Genomic DNA, 26,783 nt, shown 5'->3' on the forward strand with positions numbered 1-26,783 from the left:
CATGTGATAAGGCCTGGACATATTGAGTATAATATCTTAGGGGAGCTGTACATGTTACAGAATGAGAGGTATATTGTAGATATCTAGACTGGCAAGAAAAAAAGACTAGAATAGTAGGCAGAAGCAAAGACATGTAAGGCTCTGCATGCTTAATTAAGGAATTCCAAACCTGACACTGAATCCACTAGGGAATCTAAGGCAGAGGAGGTCTGTCGTCAGATCTGTTGCAATAAAATCCCAGCAAGAAGTATAGACAGTCGGAAAAGGGAATTGACAGAGTGAATCCAGCAGGAAAGAGGGGTCTTTGAAATATTAGGACGGTTCTTTCCAGATTACCTGACGGTAAGATGAATACACTGTGAGGAAGGGGTACATCCATGATCCCCAGATGTTTTACATGGACTCATTGGATGGATAATAAGGCTGTTCACTGAGAAAGAAGATAAAGGAGAGAGTAAAGATGGAGGGGGAGGGACTTCCCTGGCAGTCCATGGTTAATAAGACTCCGCTCTTCCACTGCAGAGGGCATGGGTTCCATTCCCGGTCGGGGAGCTAAGATCCCACATGCCGCAGCCAAAAAAAAAAAAAAAAAGATGGAGGGGGAATATAAATTGAATGTAGAATATATTGAATTCAGACCCTATAAAATATCCAAACGTAGATTACCAGCAGGGAGTAAGTTCTACAGATATAAAGCTTGGAAAACTATTCAAAATATTCTATGTGCCTAGGTAATTACTAAGATAATTTCACTAACATGTTTTACAACTGCCTCTGAATATGTGGTTCCTCTGGGCCTTTAATTTTCCTTTCCTATTTATTTGAAGGGAGATTATTTAACAGAAACATTTATTTTCTAAATTAAAAGTTGTTCCTGTAAATACAGTATTTTCTCCCAAGAACTAGTACTTAAAATTAATAGTCCGTTTGAAATATTTACACGAACCAAATGTCTGAAGTTACCAATATTACTCAAATTCTGGCCTGTGTTTTCATAAGAAGAAAATTCCAAGTTAACGCTTATAAGAGCATCTAAAAAAAACAAGTTTAAAGAAAAGAAATCTCAGTGCAGCTCAATCACTTTAGAGAACTATAGGCTGTCTCAGAACGTTGCAAAGGAAGAAAAAAAGAGATTCAGCTATAGCTGGTTAAAGATAGACCTTACTTTTCTTTTGAACCTACGCAGTAAGATCTGTTCCATTTAGTTGATTATGCACTATTTGGTGACTAAATTTGATAGGTGACAGGTGGAGAAAAAGTTACTTGGCTTAGTCCCAGTTTAATCCTTGTCTCTGGAAAGCAAGACCACACTTCACAAATCATACTGGAAGGCTGATTTTTCACATTAGTCCCACATCCTATGCTTGCTCAATAGTCTGGACACGCACACAGAAGTTGCAAAAGCAAATGACAGCGAGAAGAAGACCCACGTTTTCAGTGCCAGGGGCTTGGTATTTATTGTCTCATTTAGTCCTAGAATGGGAAATTTGTGACATACTTGCTATTATCCCCATTTTACAGATGAAGTAATCCATGTTTCCAATCATCAAGTAACTTCCCAAATTCACACAGCTATTAGGAATGGAGCCAGAATTATAATCCTGAACCTTGTGACTCTTCCTACTACATCTTGCCATCCTGTAGGATACTGGTGTCCGTGGCAATACTAAGAAAGACTTCCAGGAACAGAGATGCAAGGATGCGAAGAAGTTTATGTATTTCCACACATTCAAATGGCAGAATGTCTCAATGTTGTAAGATATAAATGGGGCAACTGAGTCATTCTATGTAACTAGACCTTTAGATTCAGATTCTTAAAGTGAATTTTTACCTTATTTACTTGGGAAACTGTCTGTAGGGGGTGGTGAGACCTCTGTCCTCTAGGTTGAATTGCAGGAATGGGTGATGGAGAGGGAGGCAAGTTGCCTACATCCCCATGGGAGTTTCTTATTATACTCAGAACTCGTTTTTCCCTCTCACTACCAAGGTAGCACATAACAATTACAGAAAATTTAGAAAATATAAACGAACAACAAAACACACACACACAAACTCAACTAGCCCCATCATCTAAAAATAGATACTCTTTACAACTTTGTGAATATCCTTACATCCTTTTTACACACATGGGCACACACTCATGCACATACATATTTTTTCAACCTAAATCAAGCTCTTCAGATTTATTACTTTTAGTTTACTCTGTCTTAATTTAAAATAAATGAATAATTTATATCTTGGGGTAGTTGATTCTAACTGACATAGAAAGTAATTGGGACATGGTTTGGTAGAAAAGAGGAAAAGGTCAACCAACCCACGCATTGTTTTTGCCTCAAGGGTGACTTTGCCAGCTGGGTTGATGTTACTGGGTCTGTTCTGCTATTATTAACTAGACAGAGTCTCTGACTAATACCCTGTGATTTGATTGCTATCACTGGCGCATCTGTAGACACAACAGAATGCAAATTAAATAACTGCTGAATCTGTACTGGGCAGGCCTTCTTCTTAGACACATACATTTAGGAATTTTTGTATTTTCCCTTCTCCACCACCAAAACTATGCTCTATTCTTATTATAGCCAAATATAGCACTTCATTGCGTTCCAATATCGAGTGCCATTTAACAGTGTAGTTCCTATAGTAACAGAACATTAGAACCAGCAGTAACTTAATTCAACTGGCCCATTTTACAGGTGAAAAACTGAGGCTCAGGGAAGAAAAGAAAAGCAATAAAGTGGTTATGAAATACCTACCATATACTAGAAGCTATTCCTATTTATTTCATTCAGAATCACAAAACCATGAGTTAGATATGACTGCCCCCAATTTATAAGAAACTAAAACTCAGCAGAATCACAGAACTCTGAAGAGGCAGAGCCAGGATCCAAACATGAATGCTGACTCAGCTTTCCCCTGCAACATCCTGCCTTTCTGGAAAGAGGTGATTTATCTAAAAGAGACAGCAAGAATGATGGCAGACCTGGAGTTAGAACCTCGCCTCCTACTGTCTAGTCTGATGCCCGTATCTCTACATCCTGTTATTGTACGTGGGGCTCAAATGGGATTCAAGCCCATAGTCTTTGCCCCTAAGATCACTTTGCAAGTGACCAAGCCCAGCAGTTTGCCATACAAAGATATGTCCAAGTATGTCACCCTTTTGTTCACTGAACAAGAATTAGAAATATTAGAATCTTTATATTTCAAATTATGTCATTAATTACAGCAACTATATTGAAAACTGACCATGTAGAAAATACAAATAAATGAAAATAAATAAGGCTTAACATTACCTGTACTATTAACCAAGACTGGAGAAGCGACTTGTGTATCTTAACCAGGCATGTTCAACAATAAAAAGCTGTTTAGGTTTATGTCCAACTCAATTCAACACACCAAGCCTGAAACACATTTTCTTTTTTGCATCTAGCATGTTTTAGCAGCCAGCCCCCAGCCACTCTGCACGGTATCTACTTTAAGAAGCTGAGAGCAAAGGAAGCAACGAACATTTGTTGCCCGCCTACCATTTGTCAGGCTCTGTGTTCGGTGTTTTACATTTATTATGTAATGTTTTATCCTCCCAAGGCCCAGTGAGAGAGTTTATTTTATTTCTAGTTTACATATAAGGAAACTAAAGCTTGGAGAGCTCACTAACTTTTTTCCAACATCTAATAAGCATTAAGCTTGGGAATGATGCCAAGGTTTAATTTCACAGTGACAGCTTTACTTGGAGCTGGCTAGGAATAATAGTTTTAAAATAATAAATGTTTATTGGGAATTTCCTTTGCTAAAGACTTTACATAGATTACATGTTTGAATCCTCACAGCAACCCTAAGAAGTACCCTTACTTACCCTAAGCAACCCTTACTATGTAAGGCCCATCTTGTAGATGTATAAGAGGTAAGTGACTTGCATGAAATCATTCAACTCTTAAGTATGGAATTGGAGTACAAACTCAGGAAGGCTAACCTCAAAGCCTGTGTAGTTAACTTTTATTTCATAATGTCTGGAAGGAAAATAACATCCATATTATTTATATATTCAAACAAAGGGAAAGTTACAAAGTGCCACAGGTAGAGACAAAGTGGAAAATACCGCATTCTCACCTTGGTGCTGGATTGGGGATGGGAATAAAAACATTTCAGCCATAAAAGATGGGCAGAGTTTAGACAGGCAGTGATTGGAGAGGAGAAAGAATAGAAGGGTTTTCCAGCGGTAACATTTGTACTGTCATTTGATAATGTTTTCTTAATTTTTGTTTGGATCTTCTGTCTTAGAACTTGCCAAATAATCCATCAAACTGGTTAAGATTTGGGTTTCGTGGTAGGCATAGATGGCATCTAAGCATTCATATTGATGATCTCAGCCCATTGAGAACCCATGCGTATTACTTACCTAGAGCTGCATATCAATTTACCCCACGGCTTAGTGGCTTAAAACAGCAAACATTTATTATCTCACAGTTTCTATAGGTCAGAAATTCAAGAATGTCTTAGTTAAGCAGTTCTGGCTCAGAGTCTGGGTGGCTCACAGTCAGGATGTTGGCTAGGGCTGCAGTCATACAGAGGCTTAGCTGGGGTTTCCAAGGTGCCTCATACAAATGGCGCCTGACAGGAGACCTCAGTTTCTTGCCACATGATCCTCTTCATAGACTTCTTGGGTGTCCCTGTGACATTGTAGCTGGCTTCTCCCAAGACCAAAAGAGAAAGCAAGGCAGAAGCTGCAATGTATTTTATGATACACCATCACTTCCACCATATTCTAATGGTCACAGAGACCAACACTGATTGAATGTGGGATGGGACGACACAAGGGCGTGAATACCAAGTGTTGGGGATCACTGGGCATCATCTTGGAGGCTGGCTATCACAACATACAAGTTTTTATGGAAGCAGAAAAATCTCCAGAAACATAGAGAACAGGGTCCCCATACTTGAACAGGTGTTGCTAATATATCTCATACCAGTTAAGTAGTTTTAAAATTAGGCACAATTTTACATAAACCACAATAGTAGTCCTTCTGGGGGAGAAGCCACTATGCATTGTTATGGTAGCTATCCAATAGTATTAAATAGTATTGCATTCATCTTTATCCAGGTACCAATTCAAGGAGAGCTAGGTATTCAAGTCTTAAGAGAAGAGTCAGTACAAAGTCAATGTTAGACCCAGATGGTTATAGGAAACAGGGCTGGCCTGAATGCCCACGCATGGAACCATCTCTTTGGGAAGCCACCACCTTTGGGGTATGACCGCACAAGTTGTGGCCTTCACAATTCCATAATTCTATTTACATGGACTGTGGCATGAATGGTGCACAGCTACCCGAAGTCGCACAATGCTAAAGACCCAAACTGGGGCCAGTAGGAACACTGAGGGGCTGGGATGTTGGAGAGCAGCGGTAAAAACTAGGCAGCCAGCCCCGCTCCTTTGTGGACCCTGCAAAATTAGCCAGATAGAAAAAGGAATCAATACCACAACTGTGTAGCATGGACAGCTCCCTTAATTACAAGTTTAAGCAGAAAGAACTAAGATGTACCAATAACAGTTCCTCAGATTCTTGGTTCTCTAGCAAAGCATGCATATGTATAGAAAAGAAAAAATATCTCAGCAGCTACATACTAAATTCAGTTACAATAAAAAGCACAAAAGCCTTTTTGGTACATTTGTGTTAAACCTGTTTAAGATATGCAGGCTACTACTGCAATCTTGTTGGCTTCATATTGTAGCTAATAACATTCATCTTCATTATTTGCAGTTTGTATTTTCTACATGAATGATTTTCAGTAACATCACTCTCATTAATGACATCATACTGGGTTTAATTGCAAGGTGTAAAGGTTCTTATATTTCTAACTCATGTTAGATATGCAAACAGTAACATATACGCTTCATCTATACAGCCCAGATTCTTAATGTGTTTGACAATACTATACCAGAATCAATTTTTTAACAAAAATTCCAACACCTCTAGCATAAATGCAGAATCAATTACCCTTAAGATCAATACTGTATTTATCCACAGCCTGTGGGGATGCCAGACAATGATAATTTTTCAGAAAGATTTAAAGCAAGATGGGACATCATCTCTAACCCTTGGAAACTTTTGTCTATAGAAAGAAATAAACATGTTTTTACTAGTACTTTTAAACTTTTATTGGAAATAATTTAAAACTTATGGAAAAGTTGCAAAAATAAAATGGTGCAAAATACTTATGTACCCTTTACTCAGATTTGCCTGTTGACAACATTTGACCTCATTTGAGTAGCATTTGCTGTTTCGTCTCTAATGTCTCTTTATCTACCTGTCTATCAATAGATGGATCAATTGATCTATCCAGAGAGGAGTATAAAACTGTATACATAAAGATAGGGAGGGAGGGAGGGAGGGAGGGAGAGAGAGAGAGAGAGAGAGAGAGGGAGGAAGGGAGAGACAGAGACACAAGAGAGGAAGAGAGAGAATATCTGTGTATTATAATAATGGTTTATCATTTATTAGTGAACTTAATTGTTTTTTGTGCTCAAACTGTCCCAATGCAAGACCCTTCAAGCTGGCTCCAGTGTTTTTGTGACATGCCTCCTTTATTTGGGGGGAATGCTGCCTTGTTTCTGGGATAACAAGAAGTCCACTGTCAACATTCTTTCTTTATTCCTTATATACATTTCCAATCTGCTTATTTTTCATTGGTTTTAATGCAGCACACAATGCTGGGAGCAGAATATCTAAAAGATTATGGTTGTAGGAGATAAATACGATGATAGGCTAAAAATAAGGCTGAAACAGAAACAAAACTTATAGAATTTCGACACAGTGGAAGGTTGGTATTCACAAAGATGGCCCAAGACATTAAGAAATTATTTTAATAAATCAAGTCAAATTAAATTAAATTGTTATCAGTAGTGTGGTTTTATAACTGTTTGGTATTTAAATGCAATAATTCTCAAATTTATTTTGTATCTTAATAAGCTGGAAGCTTTTTTCACTGTCAAAAAAGAGCTTGATAATTTATTTTTAAATTGATAATGGTTGATATCCAATAAGTATGATATTCCACATACTATTATTTTCACCAGGATGTATTTGTTTATAATAATGATGTAACTATTTTATTCCCAAACATGTAGCTTGCAAATTTTTGTTAAAGTAAGCATAATTCTGTGAGCTGGAAGCTTTCTAAAATTTATTTTTAATGATATAAACATATGTAGAATGATGTACACAAATATAAAATGTATAACTTGATGAACTTTTACAAAAGTAACCACCTTTTCTAAAAGGTATAACCACCACCCAGATCAAGATATAGAATAGTTCCAACATTCCACATGGTTCCTTTGTGCCCCTCCAAAACAATGTCTCTGTAATCAACCTTCTATCACTATATGTTAGCTTTGTTTTTTCTTGAACTTCATAAATGGAATATATACATATTCTTACAGTATATACTCTCTCTTTTCACTTTTATGTACTATGACACTGTATGAAGATATTACATTTTTGTACATTTTCCTATTGATGGTCATTTGCTTTGATTCCAGTTTGGGGACATTATGAATAAGTCTGCTATGGACATGCTTGTCCATGTCCTAGGGTATATGTAAGTTTACCTATGTATAAACATAGGTATACCGTGTATATAAACAGTTTTCCAGAGTGATTTTACAACTTTACATTGCCACCAGCAATGTACGAGAGCTGCAATTCCTCCACATCTGAACCAAAACTTGGCACTGAAGGATTTTTAAGGTTTAGCCAGATAGGTGGATGTGAAGTGATATCTCATTGAGGTTTTTATTTGAATTTACCTTTAAGTAATGATGCTAGGCATCTTTTCTTATGCTTATTGGACATTTGGATATCATCTTTTTGTGCAGTGTCTATTCAAGTCTTTTGTCCATTTATTAGAAACTTGAGTGGAATTGTCTTTTCATTATTGACTTAGAAGTTCTTTATAGATTCTGGTTACAATTTCTTTGTCATATATAAAATTGAAAATATTTTCTCCCAGTCTTTGGCTTGCCTTTCCACTCTCCTAGTGATGTTTTTATTTTAAAGAGTGTATGTTGTTGAATATATGAGCATACAGATTTTTGCAGTGTTCTCTTGTTATCTTTTTAATGGATATGGGATCTATAGTGATTATCCCTCTTTGATTCCTGATATTGGTGATTTGTACTTTCTCTATTTTTAACTTTGTTAGCCTTGCTAGAATTTAATCAATATTATTGGTTTTGTTTTTTTAATAGTGAGCATTTTTTTTCCTTTAACATCTTTGTTGGAGTACAACTGCTTTACAATGGTCTGTTTAGTTTTTGCTTTATAACAAAGTGAATCAGTTATACATATACATATATCCCCATATCTCTTCCCTCTTGCATCTCCCTCCCTCCCACTCTCCCTATCCCACCCCTCTAGGTGGTCACAAAGCACCGAGCTGATCTCCCTGTGCTATGCGGCTGCTTCCCACTAGCTATCTATTTTACGTTTGGTAGTGTATATATGTCCATGTCTCTCTCTCACTATGTCCCATCTTACCCTTCCCCCTCCCCATATCCTCAAGTCTATTCTCTAGTAGGTCTGTGTATTAATTCCCATCTTGCCCCTAGGTTCTTCATGACCTTTTTTTTTTTTTTTAGATTCCATATATATGTGTTAGCATACAGTATTGCTTTTTCTCTTTCTGACTTACTTCACTCTGTATGACAGTCTCTAGGTCCATCCACCTCACTACAAATAACTCACTTTCGTCTCCTTTTATGGCTGAGTAATATTCCATTGTATATATGTGCCACATCTTCTTTATCCATTCATCTGTTGATGGACACGTAGGTTGCTTCCATGTCCTGGCTATTGTAAATAGAGCTGTAATGAACATTGTGGTACATGACTCTTTTTGAATTATGGTTTTCTCAGGGTATATGCCCAGTAGTGGGATTGCTGGGTCTATGGTAGTTCTATTTTTAGTTTTTTAACGGACCTCCATACTGTTCTCCATAGTGGCTGTAGCAATTTACATTCCCAACAACAGTGCAAGAGGGTTCTCTTTTCTCCACACCCTCTCCAGCATTTATTGTTTGTAGATTTTTTTGATGATGGCCATTCTGACCGGTGTGAGATGATATCACATTGTAGTTTTGATTTGCATTTCTCTAATGATTAGTGTTGTTGAGCATTCTTTCATGTGTTTGTTGGCAATCTGTGTATCTTCTTTGGAGAAATGTCTATTTAGGTCTTCTGCCCAGTTTTGGATTGGGTTGTTTGTTTTTTTGATATTGAGCTGCATGAGTTGCTTGTAAATTTTGGAGATTAATGCTTTGTCAGTTGCTTCATTTGCAAATATTTTCTCCCATTCTGAGGGTTGTCTTTTCGTCTTGTTTATGGTTTCCTTTGCTGTGCAAAAGCTTTGAAGTTTCATTAGTTCCCATTTGTTTATTTTTGTTTTTATTGCCATTTCTCTGGGAGGTGGGTCAAAAAGGATCTTGCTGTGATTTATGTCATAGAGTGTTCTGCCTATGTTTTCCTCTAAGAGTTTGATAGTGTCTAGCCTTACATTTAGGTCTTTAATCCATTTTGAGTTTATTTTTGTGTATGGTGTTAGGGAGTGTTCTAATTTTATTCTTTTACATGTAGCTGTCCAGTTTTCCCAGCACCACTTATTGAAGAGGCTGTCTTTTCTCCACTGTATATTCTTGCCTCCTTTATCAAAGATGAGGTGACCATATGTGCGGGGACTTATCTCTGGGCTTTCTATCCTGTTCCATTGATCTATATTTCTGTTTTTGTGCCAGTATCATACTGTCTTGATTACTGTAGCTTTGTAGTATAGTCTGAAGTCCAGGAGCTTGATTCCTCCAGCACCATTTTTCTTTCTCAAGATTGCTTTGGCTATTTGGGGTCTTTCGTGTTTCCATACAAATTGTGAAATTTTTTGTTCAAGTTCTGTCAAAGATGCCAGTAGTAGTTTCATAGGGATTGCATTGAATCTGTAGATTGCTATGGGTAGTATAGTCATTTTCACATTGTTGATTCCTCCAATCCAAGAACATGGTATATCTCTCCATCTATTTGTATCACCTTTAATTTCTTTCATCAGTGTCTTATAATTTTCTGCATACACGTCTTTTGTCTCCTTAGGTAGGTGTATTCCTAGATATTTTATTCTTTAAGTTGCAATGGTAAATGGGAGTGTTTTCTTAATTTCACTTTCAGATTTTTCATCATTAGTGTATAGGAATTCAAGAGATTTCTGTGCATTAATTTTGTATCCTGCTACTTTACCAAATTCATTGATTAGCTCTAGTAGTTTTTTGGTAGCATCTTTAGGATTCTCTTTTTATAGTACCATGTCATCTGCAAACAGTGACAGCTTTACTTCTTCTTTTCCGATTTGGATTCCTTTTATTTCTTTTCCTTCTCTGATTTCTGTGGCTAAAACTTCCAAAACTACATTGAATAATAGTGGTGAGAGTGGGCAACCTTGTCTTGTTCCTGATTTTAGTGGAAATAGTTTCAGTTTTTCAACATTGAGGACGATGTTGGCTGTGGGTTTGTCATATATGGCCTTTACTATGTTGAGGAAAGTTCCCTCTATGCCTACTTTCTGCAGGGTTTTTATCATAAATGGGTGTTGAATTTTGTTGAAAGCTTTCTCTGCATCTATTGAGATGATCATATGGTTTTTCTCCTTCAATTTGTTAATATGGTGTATCACATTGATTGATTTGCGTATATTGCGTATATATGAAGAATCCTTGCATTCCTGGAATAAACCCCACTTGATCATGGTGTATGATCCTCTTAATGTGCTGTTGGATTCTGTTTGCTAGTATTTCATTGAGGATTTTTGCATCTATGTTCATCAGTGATATTGGCCTGTAGTTTTCTTTCTTTGTGACATCTTTGTCTGGTTTTCGTATCAGGGTGATGGTGGCCTCGTAGAATGAGTTTGGGAGTGTTCCTCCCTCTGCTATATTTTGGAAGAGTTTGAGAAAAATAGGTGTTAGCTCTTCTCTAAATGTTTGATAGAATTCACCTGTGAAGCCATCTGGTCCTGGGCTTTTGTTCATTGGAAGATTTTTCATCACAGTTTCAATTTCAGTGCTTGTGATTGGTCTGTTCACGTTTTCTATTTCTTCCTGGTTCAGTCTCGGAAGGTTGTGCATTTCTAAGAATTTGTCCATTTCTTCCAGGTTGTCCATTTTATTGGCATATAGTTGCTTGTAGTAATCTCTCATGATCCTTTGTATTTCTGCAGTGTCAGTTGTTACTTCTCTGTTTTCATTTCTAATTCTGTTGATTTGAGTCTTCTCCCTTTTTTCTTGATGAGTCCGGCTAATGGTTTATCAATTTTGTTTATCTTCTCAAAGAACCAGCTTTTAGTTTTATTTATCTTTGCTATCATTTCCTTCATTTCTGATCTGATTTTTATGATTTCTTTCCTTCTGCTAACTTTGGGGTTTTTTTTTTGTTCTTCCTTCTCTAATCGCTTTAGGTGCAAGGTTAGGTTGTTTATTCGAGATGTTTCCTGTTTCTTAAGGTAGGATTGTATTGCTATAAACTTCCCTCTTAGAACTGCTTTTGCTGCATCCCATAGGTTTTGGGTCGTCGTGTTTTCACTGTCATTAGTTTCTAGGTGTTTTTTGATTTCCTCTTTCATTTCTTCAGTGATCTCTTGGTTATTAAGTAGTATATTGTTTAGCCTTCATGTGTTTGTATTTTTTACAGATCTTTTCCTGTAATTGATAGCTAGTCTCATAGTGTTGTGGTCAGAAAAGATACTTGATACAATTTCAGTTTTCTTAAATTTACCAAGGCTTGCCTTGTGACCCAAGATATGATCTATCCTGGAGAGTGTTCCATGAGCACTTGACAAGAAAATGTATTCTGTTGTTTTTGGATGGAATGTCCTATAAATATCAATTCAGTTCATCTTTTTTAATGTATCATTTAAAGCTTGTGTTTCCTTATTTATTTTCATTTTGGATGATCTGTCTATTATTGAAAGTGGGGTGTTACAGTCCACTACTATGATTGTGTTACTGTCGATTTCGCCTTTTATGGCTGTTAGTATTTGCCTTATGTATTGAGGTGCTCCTATGTTGGATGCATAAATATTTACAATTGTTATATCTTCTTGCATTGATCCCTTGATCATTATGTACTGTCCTTCTTTGTCTCTTGTAATAGTGTTTGTTTTAAAGTTTATTTTGTCTGATATGAGAATTGCTACTCCAGCTTTCTTTTGATTTCCATTTGCATGGAATATCTTTTTCCATCCCCTCACTTTCAGTCTTTATGTGTCCCTAGGTCTGAAATGGGTCTCTTGTAGACAGCGTGTATATGGGTCTTGTTTTTGTATCCATTCAGCCAGTCTATGTCTTTTGGTTGGAGCATTTAATCCATTTATATTTAAGGTAATTATCGATATGTATGTTCCTATTACCATTTTCTTAATTGTTTTGGGTTTATTATTGTAGGTCTTTTCCTTCTCTTGTGTTTCCCACCTAGAGAAGTTCCTTTAGCATTTGTTGTAAAGCTGGTTTGGTTGTGCTGAATTCTCTTAGCTTTTGCTTGTCTGTAAAGGTTTTAATTTCTCCATCAAATCTGAATGAGTTACTTGCTGGGTAGAGTAATCTTGGTTGTAGGTTTTTCCCCTTCATCACTTGAAATATGTCCTGCCAGTGCCTTCTGACTTGCAGAATTTCTGCTGAAATATCAGCTCTTAACCTTATGGGGATTCCCTTGTATATTATTTGTTGTTTTTCCCTTGCTGCTTTTAATATTTGTTCTTTGTATTTAATATTTCATAGTTTGATTAATATGTGTCTTGATGTGTTTCTCCTTGGATTTATCCTGTTGGGACTCTGTGTGCTTCCTGGACTTGATTAACTATTTCCTTTCCCATATTAGGGAAGTTTTCAACTCTAATCTCTTCAAATATTTTCTCAGTCCCTTTCTTTTTCTCTTCTTCTTCTGGGATCCCTATAATTCGATCCCTATAATATAATTTGGTGCATTTAATGTTGTCCCAGAGGTCTCTGAGACTGTCCTCAGTTCTTTTCATTCTTTTTTCTTTATTCTGCTCTGCAGTAGTTATTTCCACTATTTTATCTTCCAGGTCACTTATTCATTCTTCTGCCTCAGTTATTCTGCTATTGATCCCTTCTCCATCCCAGAGATGGAGATCTCTGGGAGATTTTTGCCATTTGATATTACATAGAGCTGGGAGGTTGGTCCACAAGAGTGAGTACCAATAACCTGAACTTGGCTCTCCCACCTCAGAGGCACAGCCCTGATGCCTGGCTGGAGCACCAAGAGCCTGTCATCCACATGGCTCAGAATTAGAGGGAGAAAAAAAGAGAAGGAAAGAAAGAAGATAAAATTAAATTAAACTTAAAAGTTATTAAAATAAAAAATAATTATTAAAAAAATTTTAAGTAATAAAAAGAAAAGAAAGATGAGAGCAACCAAACCAAAAAACAAATCCACCAATGATAATAAGCTCTAAAAACTATACCAAAAAAAAAAGGACAGACAGAACCCTAGGACAAATGGTAAAAGCAAAGTTATATAGACAAAATCACACACAGAATCATACGCATACACACTCACAAAAACAGAAAAAGGGAAAAAAAAATATATCCTTGTTTCCGAAGTCCACCTCCTCAATTTGGGGTGATTCGTTGTCTATTCAGATATTCCACAGATGCAGGGTGCATCTAGTTGACTGTGGAGATTTAATCCGCTGCTCCTGAGGCTGCTGGGAGAAACTACCCTTTCTCTTCTTTGTTCGCACAGCTCCTGGGGTTCAGCTTTGGATTTGGCCCCGCCGCTACCTGTAGGTCGTCTGAGGGCATCTGTTCTTCGCTCAGACAGGACGGGGTAAAGGAGCAGCTGATTCGGGGACTCTGGCTCACTCAGGCCAGGGGGAGGGAGGGGTACATATGCGGGGCAAGCCTGCAGTTGCAGAGGCTGGCGTGACGTTGCACCAGCCTGAGGCGCACAGTGCATTCTCCGGGGGGAGTTGTCCCTGGATCCTGGGACCCTGGCAGTGGCGGGCTGCACAGGCTCCCCGGAAGGGGGTTGTGGAGAGTGACCTGTGCTCGCACACAGGCTTCTTGGTGGCAGCAGCAGCAGCCTTAGCATCTCATGCCCGTCTCTGGGGTCTGCGCTTTTAGCCGCGGCTCGCGCCCGTCTCTGGAGCTCCTTAAAGCAGCGCTCTGAATCCCCTCTCCTCGCTCACCAGGAAACAAAGAGGGAAGAAAAAGTCTCTTGCCTCTTCAGCAGCTCCAGACTTTTCCCCGGACTCCCTCCCGGCCAGCCGTGGCGCACCAACCCCCTGCAGGCTGTGTTCACGCCGCCAACCCCAGTCTTCTCTTTGCGCTCAGACCGAAGCCTGAGCCTCAGCTCCCAGCCCCGCCCACCCCGGTGGGTGAGCAGACAAGCCTCTCGGGTTGGTGAGTGCTGGCCGGCCCCGATCGTCTGTGCGGGAATCTCTCTGCTGTGCACTCTGCACCCCTGTGGCTGTGCTCTCCTCCGCGGCTCTGGAGCTTCCCCCTCCGCCACCCGCAGTCTCCACCCATGAAGGGGCTCCTAGTGTGTGCAAACCTTTCCTCCTTCATGGCTCCCTCTGACTGGTGCAGGTCCTGTCCCTATTCTTTTGTCTCTGTTCTTGCTTTTGCCCTACCCAGGTGCTGGGGGAGTTTCTTACCTTTGGGGAGGTCTGAGGTCTTCTGCCAGAGTTCAGTAGGTGTTCTGTAGGAGTTGTTCCACGTGTAGATGTGTTTCTTATGTATTTGTGGGGAGGAAGGTGATCTCTACATGTTACTCTTCCACCATCTTGAAGCTCCTCAATAATGAGCTTTTTGTTTTATTTATTGTTCTGTTGTCTTTGTGTTTTCAATTTCATTGACTTCTGCTTTTATCTTTATTAGTTCCTTCCTTCTCCTTGCTTTAGATTGTTTTTCCCTTCCTTTTCTAAGTTCCTGAGTTAGGAAATTAGATAATTGATTTGAGACCTTTACTCTTCTCTATATAAATGCTTAGAACTATAAACTACCCTATTAACACTGTTTTAGCTGCATCCCACATATTTTGGTATGTTGCATTTTTAATTGTCTAGTGATGAAAAGAAGTTTTTAATTTTAATGGCACCAAAATACCTATTTATCCTTTATGGCTAATGCTTTTCATGTCCTGTTTAAAAATCTTTGCTGATGTGATAAAATATTTTTCTCTTAAAATTTTTTCTTCTAGAAACTTTGTTGTTTACCTCTTACATTTAGGTCCATGATCCATTTCGAATTGAATTTTGTGTATGCTGTGAGGTAGGGATCAAAGTTTATTTTCTTCCATTATATGTATATTCAAATGTTTGAGCATTATTTATTGAAAAGTTCATCTTTTCCCCCACAATACTGCAGTGGGACTCTTGTCACAGTCAGGTGACTATTTATATATTGGTCTATTTTTAGATTCTCTTCCATTGGCCCATTTACAGTAGTCCACCCTTATCTGTGGGAGATATATTCCAAGCCCCCCAGTGGATGCCTGAAACCTTGGATAGTACTGAACCCTATATATACTGTTTTATTCCTATATATTCATACCTATATTAAAGTTTAGTTTATAAATTAGGCACAGTAAGAGATTAAAAACAATAATAAAAGAGAGCAATTATAACAGTAGACTGTAATAAAATTTATGTGAATGTGATCTACCTCTGTATTTCAGAATATCTTATTGTACAAATTCAATACCTTTTCCATCTTAACTAGGCATTTATCACACACTATGGCTGGAACTTATTCAGTCTGAGGTAAAACAGCAAAACTATCACAAATTGTTTTTTTCTTCTTCACAATTTAAAGGATGGAAGATTTGTTCTTTCTGTCAGTCTTAGCAACCTCAGCATATAATCTTTTTCCTTCCTTATTAAGTCAAGAACATTCACCTTTTCACTTAAAGGAAGCACTTTATAGCTCCTCTTTGGCATATCCAAATTGCCAACAACACTACTCTTGCATTTTGGGGCCATTATAAAGTAGAATAGGGGTTACCTGAACACAAGCACTGCAGTGCTGCAACAGTAGATCTGACAACTGAGGTGGCTACTAAGTGACTAAGATTAGGATATGCTGGACAAAGGGATGTTTCACATCCTGGCCTGGACAGAATGGGAGGGCACGATATTTCATCATGCTACTCAGAACAGCATGCGATTTAAAACTTATGAATTGTTTATTTCTGGAATTTTTCATTTAATATTTTCAGCCTGCAATTGGCCACAGGTAACTAAAACCCAGAGAGCAAAACCGCAGATAAGGGGGGACTACTGTATCTTACTTTGTTTTTGAATTCTATACCTTTATAATGTCTTGGTATCTTCTACTATAAGTAGTCCATTTATTTATTTATTTATTTTTATTTATTTTTTTTTTTTGCGGTACGCGGGCCTCTCACCGTAGCGGCCTCTCCCGCTGCGGAGCACAGGCTCCAGATGCGCAAGTCCAGTGGCCACGGCTCACGGGCCCAGCCGCTGTTAGATTTATTCACAGATATTTGATGGTTTTGATGCTATTGTAAATGGTCCTTTTAAAATTACATGTTCTATTTTGCTAGTATATAGAAACAAATCATTATTTTATACTGCTGTTATATCCAGTGATGCTGTAAAATTCACTTACTATTTATAATAGTCTAGATCCTTATGGATTATGTACATATACAATCATAACATATATGTCTAATCACAATTTTATTGTATTTTTGCTCTCCAGTTATTATACTTTTTAATTTCTTTTACTTACTTTATTGCCCTGGCCAAGACCTCCAGTAAAATATGGAACCCAAGTGATGAGAGTGGACATAGTTAAGAATATTTTGAAAATCTAGGTACCCAGGTCTCATCCCCTCAGAATTCCATAGATCCAGGTTGGGAGCCTGAAAAATGTACATTTTAACAAGTATTCCAAGTGATATTGATGTAGAGGTGTCCTAGAAGCACACTTTGAGTAATATTTTTATTTATTTCTTTTTTCTTTTTTCTTTTTTTTTTTTTTTTGCGGTACGCGGGCCTCTCACTGTCGGGACCTCTCCCGTTGCGGAGCACAGGCCCCGGACGCGCAGGCTCAGCGGCCATGGCTCACGGGCCCAGCCGCTCCGCGGCATGCGGGATCTTCCCGGACCAGGGCATGAACCCGCATCCCCTGCATCGGCAGGTGGACTCTCAACCACTGGGCCACCAGGGAAGCCCTGAGTAATATTTTTAAAGGATAAGCTTCTCTCACCTGAAGAGTTAGTCTGGATGAAATATTACACTCTTCTCTCTTCCTCCCCTCCCCATCTCCATCCTCTTCCATGCCGGTGATGGATGTATAAAATGTTATTTTTTGAGCCCCTTATCGTGCTGCTTCTCTTTTTCTGACTCTAGCTCTGGATATAACATGCATATAAGTGTCTTTAGTGTTAAAATATTGACTGGCTTTAGGGAAAAAAAAAAAAAAGAAAACAGAAAGAAACAAAAATGGCCCTTATCCTGAGTCAGCAATCACATTCAAAAAGAGCAATCTTAAAAAACAAAAACAAACAAACGAAAAAACCCACTGTATTTGGAAGTTGTTGAGGCCATGGTTGAATTCAATCCTTTCTATACACACATCCACACATCCACACACACGCAAACCACCAACAATCATATGGGTGTTGCCACCTGATGCAAACAGTATGAGGAAAAAGAAACAGATTCTAAAGGATGTATAGTTACATAAAACAGAGTTGAACAATATGAAATCACTTGAGAGAAGTATGGATACCATGTGGTTTCCTAAATATAATTGGTTACAAATCAAAGGAACAATGTATTTTCTTAGATTAAGAGACAAAATATGCCATGGATATTTATGGAAAGAAGCAGAGATACAAGAATAGCTGTAAATACTTATAGAGTATCAGAGTTCGGTAGGGCCTTCAGGTCACGTTGTCTGATGCTTACATTTTTTCCTTCCAGTTTTATTGAGATATATACAGCACTGTATAAGTTTAAGGTGCACAGCATAATGATCTGACTTACATACATCATGAAACGATGACCACAATAAGTTTAGTGAACATCCATCCTCTCATGTGGATACAAAGTAAAAAGAAATATATTTTACCTTGTGGCGAGAACTCTTAGCACTTACTTCTTAACAACTTTCATATATGAGATACAGCAGTGTTAATTATATTTATCCTGTTGTATATTACATCCTAGTACTTATTTATCTTATAACCTGAAGTGTGTACCATTTGACCACCTTCATCCAATTCCCCCTCCCACTCCCACCTCTGGTAACCACAAATCTGATCTCTTTTTCTATGAGTTCATTTGTTTGTTTATTTTTGAAGTATAATTAACCTACAACACTATGTTAGTTCCTGGTGCATGACATAGCGATTCCATATTTCTATACATTTCAAATTGGTCACCATTGATAAGTCTAGTTACAATACGTCACCATACAAAGATATTACATAGTTACTTACCATATTCCCCACAATGTACATATCTTACCCATGATTCATTTATTTTGTGACTGGAAGTTTATACCTCTTAATCTCCCTCACCCACTTCTCTCACTCCCCAATCCCTTCTCCCAGCAACCACCAGTCTGTTCTCAGCATCTATAACTCCACTTCCACTTTGTTATGTTTGTTCATTTGTTCTTCATATAAGTGTGATCACATGGTATCTGTCCTTCTCCATTCCATCCAGGTCCGTCCATGTTGTCACAAATGGCAAGACCTCATTCTTTTTTATGGTTGAGTAATATTCCACTGAATATATATACCACATTTTCTCTATCCATTCATCCATTGATGGGCACCCAGGTTGTCTCCATATCCTTGACACTGTAGACAGTGCTGCAATGAACATAGAGTTGGACATATCTCCTCAGATCCACATTTTTGTTTACTCTGGACAAATACCCAGGAGTAGAATTGCTGTATTGCGTGGTAGTTCTATTTCCAACTTTCTGAGGAACCTCCACGCTATTTTCCACATCCTTGACGACACCTGCTATTTGTTATCTCCCCAGTAAAAGCCATTCTGACAGGCATGAAGTGACATCCCACTGTGGTTTCAACTTGCATTTCCCTAATGATTGGTGATATTGGGCATCTTTTTATGGGCCTGCTGGACATTTGTCTTCTTTGGAAAAATGTTTTACATCCTCTGCTCATTTTTTAATCGAGTTGATTTTTTTTTTTATGTTGAATTGTATGAGTGCTTTGTATATTTGGGATATTAACTCTTTATTAGATATATCATTTGCAAATATCTTCTCCCATTCAGTAGGCAGCCTTTTCATTTTGTTGATAGTTTCCTTCACTGTGCAAAAGCTTTTCAGTTTGGTGCTGTCCCATATGTTTATTTTTGCTTTTGTTTCCCTTGCCCCAGGAGACATATCAAAAAAATATTGCTAAGACTGTTGTCAGTGGGCATACTTCTTATGTTTTCTTCTAGGAGTTTTATGGTTTCAGGTCTTACATTTAAGTCCATTTGGAGTTTTTTGGGTTTTGTTTTTTGTTTTTGTTTTTGTATATGGTGTGAGAAAGTAGTCCAGTTTGATTCTTTTGCAGGTAGCTGTCCAGTTTTCCCAACACCACTGATTAAAGAGGCTGTCTTTTCCCCATTGTGTATTCTTGCCTCTTCTGTCATAGATTCATTGACCGTATAAGCGTGGGTTCATTTCTGGGTGCTCTATTCTGTTCCTACAACCTATGTGTCTACTTTTGTGCCAGAGGTTGCACTTCTCTAGCTGAGGGGACAGGGTGACTTACCCAGTGGTACTTGGTGAGGTAGTGGTAGGACTGGGAGCAGCCTCCACCAGCCCTGATTCCCACCCCAGGGCTCTTCCCCTGATGTTACTTAGTCCGATATTTTATGACGAAAGGTCATATATATGAAAGGAATCCAAGAATAAAGAATGTGGAAACATTGGGACAAGCCCACGAGAGTAAAAACTTCATAAAGGAGTGAACCCTTAATACAGGATAAGACTGAGATACACGATCTGGGATTGACTTTGTAGGGGAGTTATAAATAACTAAGAAATATGGGAGAGAAAAAAAGAGGCAAAGTGAAAAGATAATGGGAAAATATAGATGAGACAAAGAAGACAGTAAATTATGGAAGCCAAAAATATGGAAGGTAATAGTCAGAAATGAAAATATCATAAGATAATTCAAGAACATGGGGATAGATGTAGTATTTTTATGTCTCTTTTGAAAAAATATATCTAGAATTATTTCAATAGTAATAGTCCATATGAAAGAGATAATATGAAAGTACATTTAAACTCTTTTGAGGAGAGGTAAACCTAAAATTGTAGCATTATTAGTTCCTAATCCTCTAAAATGCTGAATGAATAAGAAACAAATTCAAATATTTATTTCTCTATGTGAAGAACCATTATTATGTAACATCAAAGAAACAGAGAAAGCTAAGACTAGGTATTCCTTCAGATGGCTTTATTGTTTTTTTTTAAAGACATAGCTGATGAATGAAAATACAAGGGGTTGGGGAATCCCAAACAATTTGGACAATCAGATGGCACTGCATTAATTCAAAGACAGGTATAGTTTATACAGTATTCAGAACTGTTGGAGTTTATTTCCCTACTTTTGCACGTCCTTAAGAGCTTGCACCTAAATGTTAAAATCACATTGGTTTGCAGCCTGATTAATCATCAAAAAGCATTAACCTCCGTGGTTCATTTGATGAGCCAAATACCCCTGTTGTTCCTCCTGGGATAGGAGGCATCCATTTTTAATCTATGTTTAACAGAGATAAATGGGAAATAATAAGGAGGCAAGTATCATAGAAAATGAATTTAAAATATGGATAGTCAACCAAATATATCTACTTAGCAAATCAATGTACTGGTTAAAGACAGGATTTTAGGTCAGGCATGGATTTGGTCCCCAATTTAGCTACTCATTTACTCATTAGTTACATAACCCTCCTTCACTCCTTTTTTCCTATTCTCTCCTTCCTTGCTCCCTTGCTTTCTCCCTCTCCTCCCTTTTTTTAATTAAAAGAATATCTATTGAGCATTTACTATGTACTGGATTCATGCTACAGACTAGTGCGTCAGTTATCTCACATTCCTGAGGGAGAACATGGAAAGTTTATGGGGAAGAAATTCGTGGTGTACAAAACAAGGAGATGTACAGATGCAGAAATGAGTCAGGCTTGTTTGGACAACTCTGAACAGACTGCAGGGAAATAATGAGATGAATTTGGAAAGCCAGATGGAAGTCAGGTCATAAAGGGCCCTGAATGCCAGGATATGCATTTTCAAATTAACACGCAGGGAAGCGGCTATTAGAAATCTAGTGATTAGGAAGTTAGTCTAGTACAGGGAGGCCAAAGGAGGAGATTATTTCAAGAAGGATAGATTACTCAAGAAAGAAATGGACTTAACTGTTGAAAGGATGTTGATGGCCTTTAAAGTAACTTTGACTGAGTGGTAGGGATAAAAAGTAGTGGTAGGGATACAAGGAGGGGATTAAGAGTGAAAAAATGAAGGCTGTGGGGCCAAGCGTTCCACAGGAAGGGTAAACAGAATGGGAGAGAAATAGTATGGTAGAGATTGAGGAAGCGGCAAGGCTAGGGCAGATGGAGAGTTACTACCTACGTGTGAAGTAAGAGACCAGCGTAAAGAGACTGAAGATTCTAGGGCGGGCGCAAGGATACAGGGTGAGAATTAGAAACGACAGGTGAAATGGAGAGGGAAGTCTTGCAGAGCTGAAGCAGTACTTCATCCTCTGAGATTGAAGGGCATGAATTGACACTGAGATTTCCTTAGCAGGGAGGGAATCAAGGTAACATTTATCTGTGTACTCCAGGTGGGCTCTCATTAGAAAGAAATGTGGCAACATTGGGCCACAAGAAGACGCGACTGAAGCTGCTGGAAGACAGACATCAAAGAGTTGAGCCCATCAATAGGTTCAGTAGGGGCAGCGAACCATTGTGACTCACACTCCAGAAACCTTTCTAGGCTTGGCTGCTGTGTAACATGGGAAGGTTGCAGTGCAAACATTCAAAGAAATGTAAGGTGCCCTTGATCTTCACCCTTTCCTTCAGAAACAATGGTAGAGAGTTATAGAGATTACAGGTCCAATCCAAAGACTATTATTCATGCTCTAAATCGCCAAATAAAAAGTTGAATGGGTACTTCCGTAGAGATAAACATATCCTAGAAACCCGTGGTGGTAAGAAAGCCACTCAATTCTGCATGAATATGTCTAGTCTACATTCAGAATATCAACTCTAGAAACTTTACTGCCAAACTGCCCCCAAAGTTATATACACTTTCCCTCTGTGCTCCACCTCTAGGGCTCAACGGGGGCCTGCAAGAGAGCTTCCAGGGAGTCCAGATCTGGTTCCATCTCTATTTGAGCTCCAGGTTGGGGAAGAGGGAGCAGAGGGGTACTCGATATAGCGTGCTCTCTTCCATGACCAGCTGGGCCTAGGCTCGCACCCCAGGAATAATAACTCACGCAAGGAAAGCTGAAGCTGGGCTATCTGGTCGGGCATCCTCAGCCCAGAGAATCCTGTGGGTTAAGGAGACCCTCGTGTGCACTTGAAAAGCAAGCGGAGTAAGTGCATTTGGCGGGAGAGGGCACAGTGCTGACTGGGCATCCTTGCTTTGGAGTCCTCCCTTTCGCATTAGCCTACCTGTGCCAAGAGCTGAAAACTGGGGCTGCGGGCAGGAGGCGGGGTGTCCGTCTGGGGCACTGACCCGTTGGCCCTGTGGCTGAGTGCAATGAGGGGGAGCCCTGAGCGCAAGCCGGGCCTGGGCCGATCCCTGCTCCAGTCCATAAATCCTTAACGGGTTTTCTTTCTCTCCCCTCACCCTTTTCTCTCCTTTGCTCTCTTTCTTTCTCTCTCCCTCTTCTCTCCTTTCCCCTCTCTTCCCCCCTCCCTCCCCGCCCCCTTTCCCTTCCTCTCCCATCCCCCTCTGCCCTCCCCCTTGCCCTGCGGGTGAGCCTCTTCCTTCCCCTCCCCCCCTTTTTCCGCCTCCCTCCGTCTCTCTCCATCTCCTCCCTCTCAGCTCGCCGGGCGACCCTGCTTCTGCCTCCCACATTAATGGCGGCATCTTCGGAGGACGATATAGACCGGCGGCCCATCAGAAGAGTCCGCTCCAAGAGCGACACTCCGTACCTCGCGGAGGCCAGGATCTCCTTCACCCTGGGGGCAGGTGAGGACGAAGCTCTTGCCTTGCTCTCTCCGCCACGCCGCTTCCTTCCCTCCTCCCCGGCTGGCTCGGCCCCCAGCCCCTCCTGTGGTCCCCCTCCTCCTCCCGGCCGTGCCCTCCCCTCCGCCCCACTTCCTACCCAGCCGGGTCCCTGGCGCTCGCTCGCTCTCTTTGTGTGCCGAGTAAGGAGGTGTGTGTGTGTGTGTGTGTGTGTGTGTGTGTGTGTGTGTGTGTGTGTTGAGCAGGTGGGGGAGGGTAGTGCGTGGAGCCCTGCCTCCGCCGGGGAGTCGCACGCGGGCTTTCCCCTTCCTTGAAGCGAAGGATGTGTTGTCACTGATAACAATGATCGTAGGCGTAGCCGAGAGCTGGGTCGGGATGCTCCACCGGCTGTGGGCAGAGGGTTTGGCAAGGCTCCGCTGGTGTGGTTTGCTGGTGGGGCTACTACAGGGTGGAACTTGTTGGTGACGTTCAGACTCTGGTGATTTTGCCGGGTTGATACACGCCTGCTGCGGTTTTGGAGTGAGGAGGGGCCGGGCGGGGATCACAGCTGGGAACGGGACCAAGCACTTGGCAAGCAACCGTAGTGATGATAATAATAGTATGGTCTATAGGATGCATATGGGGTGATGATAGGAAGCTGTCACTGGAACTGGTGCCCAAAGTGGCCCAGATGGAATTAAGTGAAAAGGGTAACTGACGTGGAGGAGGGAGGGAAAGAAGGGGGAAGGAGAAGAGAGGAGGACAGAGGAAGGAAGGGAAGGAGAGAGGGCCAGAGAGAGGGAGGAAGGAAAAGGAAGGGAGGGAGAAAGAAAGAAGGAAGAAATGAACCACAGAGAAGACTGAGGGATTCAGGGAGTCAAACTGAGAGCTGTCAGGGTTACCTGAAAGGAAGCACCCAGTGTCCGCTGTCTCCACTGCTGCTGCAGCTCCGGATTCACAGGCAGACCTCACCTCCTGTTACTAGTAGATGGTCACTATCACCCAGAGGAAGTTGTTCGCTACTAACTTCACGGGGCTGCCTTTTCTGAAAGACTGCTAAGTATCTCCCTCCAAGCTTGTGTCTCTTCCTTTCCAGAATCCCTTGGTATTCTCGCAACTCCAGTGCAAAAAGAGTGAGGGCATTTCCTGAAGATCCTCCTTCAAAATAAGTTTAAAAAGAACATGATATCAATACCTTTTTCTTTAGGAAACTCAGCCCTTGAAAATGGAACTGAATCAAACAAAGTGTGTGTGTGTGTGTGTGTGTGTGTGTGTGTGTGTGTGTGTGCTGGAACAAAGAGAAACTTCAGATAATGACTATTTTACACATTATTGAGAAGTTTGAACAAAAGAGAAAACTCTGCATAAAGAAACAAGATGTGTTGGCTAAGGAACCATATTTTATGACCGATAGGATGGTAACTGAATGCCGAAGTAGCCAAGTTCTTTGGAGTGTAATTTTCCTGTCTCGGTGATTTTGATTTTTTTAACCCTGTGTTTTCTCGTCACCCCTGAAATGTTTGCCTCTGGATTTGGCACTGGAGAAAGAGGGCTTTATTGGAGGAGGCTTTGACAGTTTTTGTGGCAGGCTGTAGTAGCCTATGGTCTCCGTTTGGAACTATTAATCCTTCACTTGTATGTTCCAGGTTCAGAATATGATGTGAGGGGTCTTGGAAAGGACTGAGAAGAGTTCCTTTTAGGATTGAGATTGTTTTCTGACCCAGAGAAATTAAGAATTATTCCTTTGCTATCAAACTCTGGTATATTCCCTTGGTGTCTTTGGCTTAGCAGAGAAGGAAAGGGGCTAAAGAGGCAGTTAATAAGGTTGTTTACCTACTACTGGTGCTTTTACAACAAAATAATAAAATAAAGCACTAAAAAAGAGTTTCAAGTTTCTGCTACTGCTGAGTTGGGCTGAACCCTTTTGCCACCAGATTAAAGCCAGTGACTTGCAGTCTTTTATCCTGCGTAAATTGCTCTGGAGGCCAATGAAAAGATTGGACTTTTCAGACAAGACTTGTCTCCCTTCCATCTGGAAATAAACAAGCCAAACAAGCTCCCAGTCCCTTATGAATATGTTCCTTAGAGTAGCCTTAAAAGCACAGTGTCAAGAAAGACAGCAGCAAGAAAGAGAAATGCAGTGGGAGAGGATGTTTCTCAAGGACAGAGGAGGGCAGTTGTTGAGGGTTCTGCTCTGCGACTAGGGAGCTGTCCTCTCGGTGGTGCTGAAGCCAAGGGCTGGGTGAGAGGCGTGACTGTGAGCCCGACAGCAGAGGGAGGGGTGCTCAGTCCCTCTCTGTGATGGAATCCCAGGGAAAACGCGCACGGTCTGGCCACCGAAAACTTTTCTATCCCTGCCCACCTACGTTTGCCTGTTTACTACGCCTCACGCCCACTGCTCCACTGCTCACATCGGGAGGTTTTGCTCTAATTTTGTGCCGGCAGCTCACTCCTGGGGCTTTGTTGATTTTCCAGCTGGCTTCGGGCTGCTTTTCTGACATAGTAAGATCTACTCGCAGATGTGCCTTTCCCTCGCGTTTAAAAGTAATTGTAACCCCCGGTTTAAAAAGCAAACAGCCTTGTTTATCTCCTTGAGCAGCAACTTGTAATTAAACTATTAGCGTCGTTATCAGCATTGCTGAAGAGAGGAGCCTGCATACTCTGGATAAATTACATAATTTGGGCATAGAGAGAATTTTGTTTGTCTCTTAACAACAATTTATAAACGATTAAGCAAGGAAGCTTTCATCTGCCCTTTCTTCCCGCTCCTCTCCTACCCCTAGTCACTTACCCTTTATTCTTTCCAGAGAAATTCTTTATTGGTTTAAACTATTTATGTATAGCATTCCCTTTCTCACACCCACTCATTTTATATAAGCCCATGTTTAATATTTGAGAGGTTTAGTAATGCTTCAAGGAAATAAATATACACATATTCATTTTACTTGGAAATCATGATATCATGAAATCATCTGGGGACCAACTCCCTTAAAACTAATGTGTACACTTGCCAGATAAAGTGGACTGAGCATTTTGAATACTGATTCAATACTTAAGCATTCCTTCAACTACACCCTGTCCCTGATGGTACTTAATAATATCATTTCAGAAATAACTCCACAGCTTGAGTGAAGCATATAATCCTACAGTCCCAAGTCCGTCAAAGAATAGCAGCAAAATGTGGGTCTTTCATCACTTTTATGAAGACGCTAATTTCAAGGTTCAGTCTAAATTGAGAGAGTAGAGAACACAGTTTTTTCTGAACCATGACTTTATTTTTCTAAACGAGCCTCTTTTGTAGACTTTTTAACTTCTGTTTAGCATTTAGTATCTGCAAACATTGATAGTTGATTGTTTGCTGAAGACACTATACATGCTAGAGAGAATGAAGCCAACGTATTTGCTGAAAGTTACTCAGACACGTTAGATCTCATTTAAAACACTGGAAGAAGTTTTTTCCCTGAGAAATTCAAATGTGTTAAAAGGACATTGTGTAACAGAAGAGTGTGTGCACATTATTCATAGCAAGTGTTTCTAATTGTGTTCTCACTCCGTAATGAAC

General features: G+C 39.9%; 1 protein-coding gene across 1 annotated transcript in view; it reads left to right on the forward strand.

Moving 5' to 3' along the window:
- PHACTR1 (phosphatase and actin regulator 1) overlaps positions 1–26,783 on the forward strand; it is a 535,135-nt gene that overhangs the window by 12,679 nt on the left and 495,673 nt on the right. Inside the window, 1 exon segment of the mRNA XM_029242440.1 lies at positions 23,099–23,245. Within this exon segment, the coding sequence (XP_029098273.1) occupies positions 23,099–23,245 (147 nt within the window).

The sequence above is a fragment of the Monodon monoceros genome, unplaced genomic scaffold (genome assembly GCF_005190385.1).
Source record: "Monodon monoceros isolate NGI ecotype Baffin Bay Population unplaced genomic scaffold, NGI_Narwhal_1 Super_Scaffold_3, whole genome shotgun sequence".
Lineage (NCBI taxonomy): Eukaryota > Metazoa > Chordata > Mammalia > Artiodactyla > Monodontidae > Monodon > Monodon monoceros.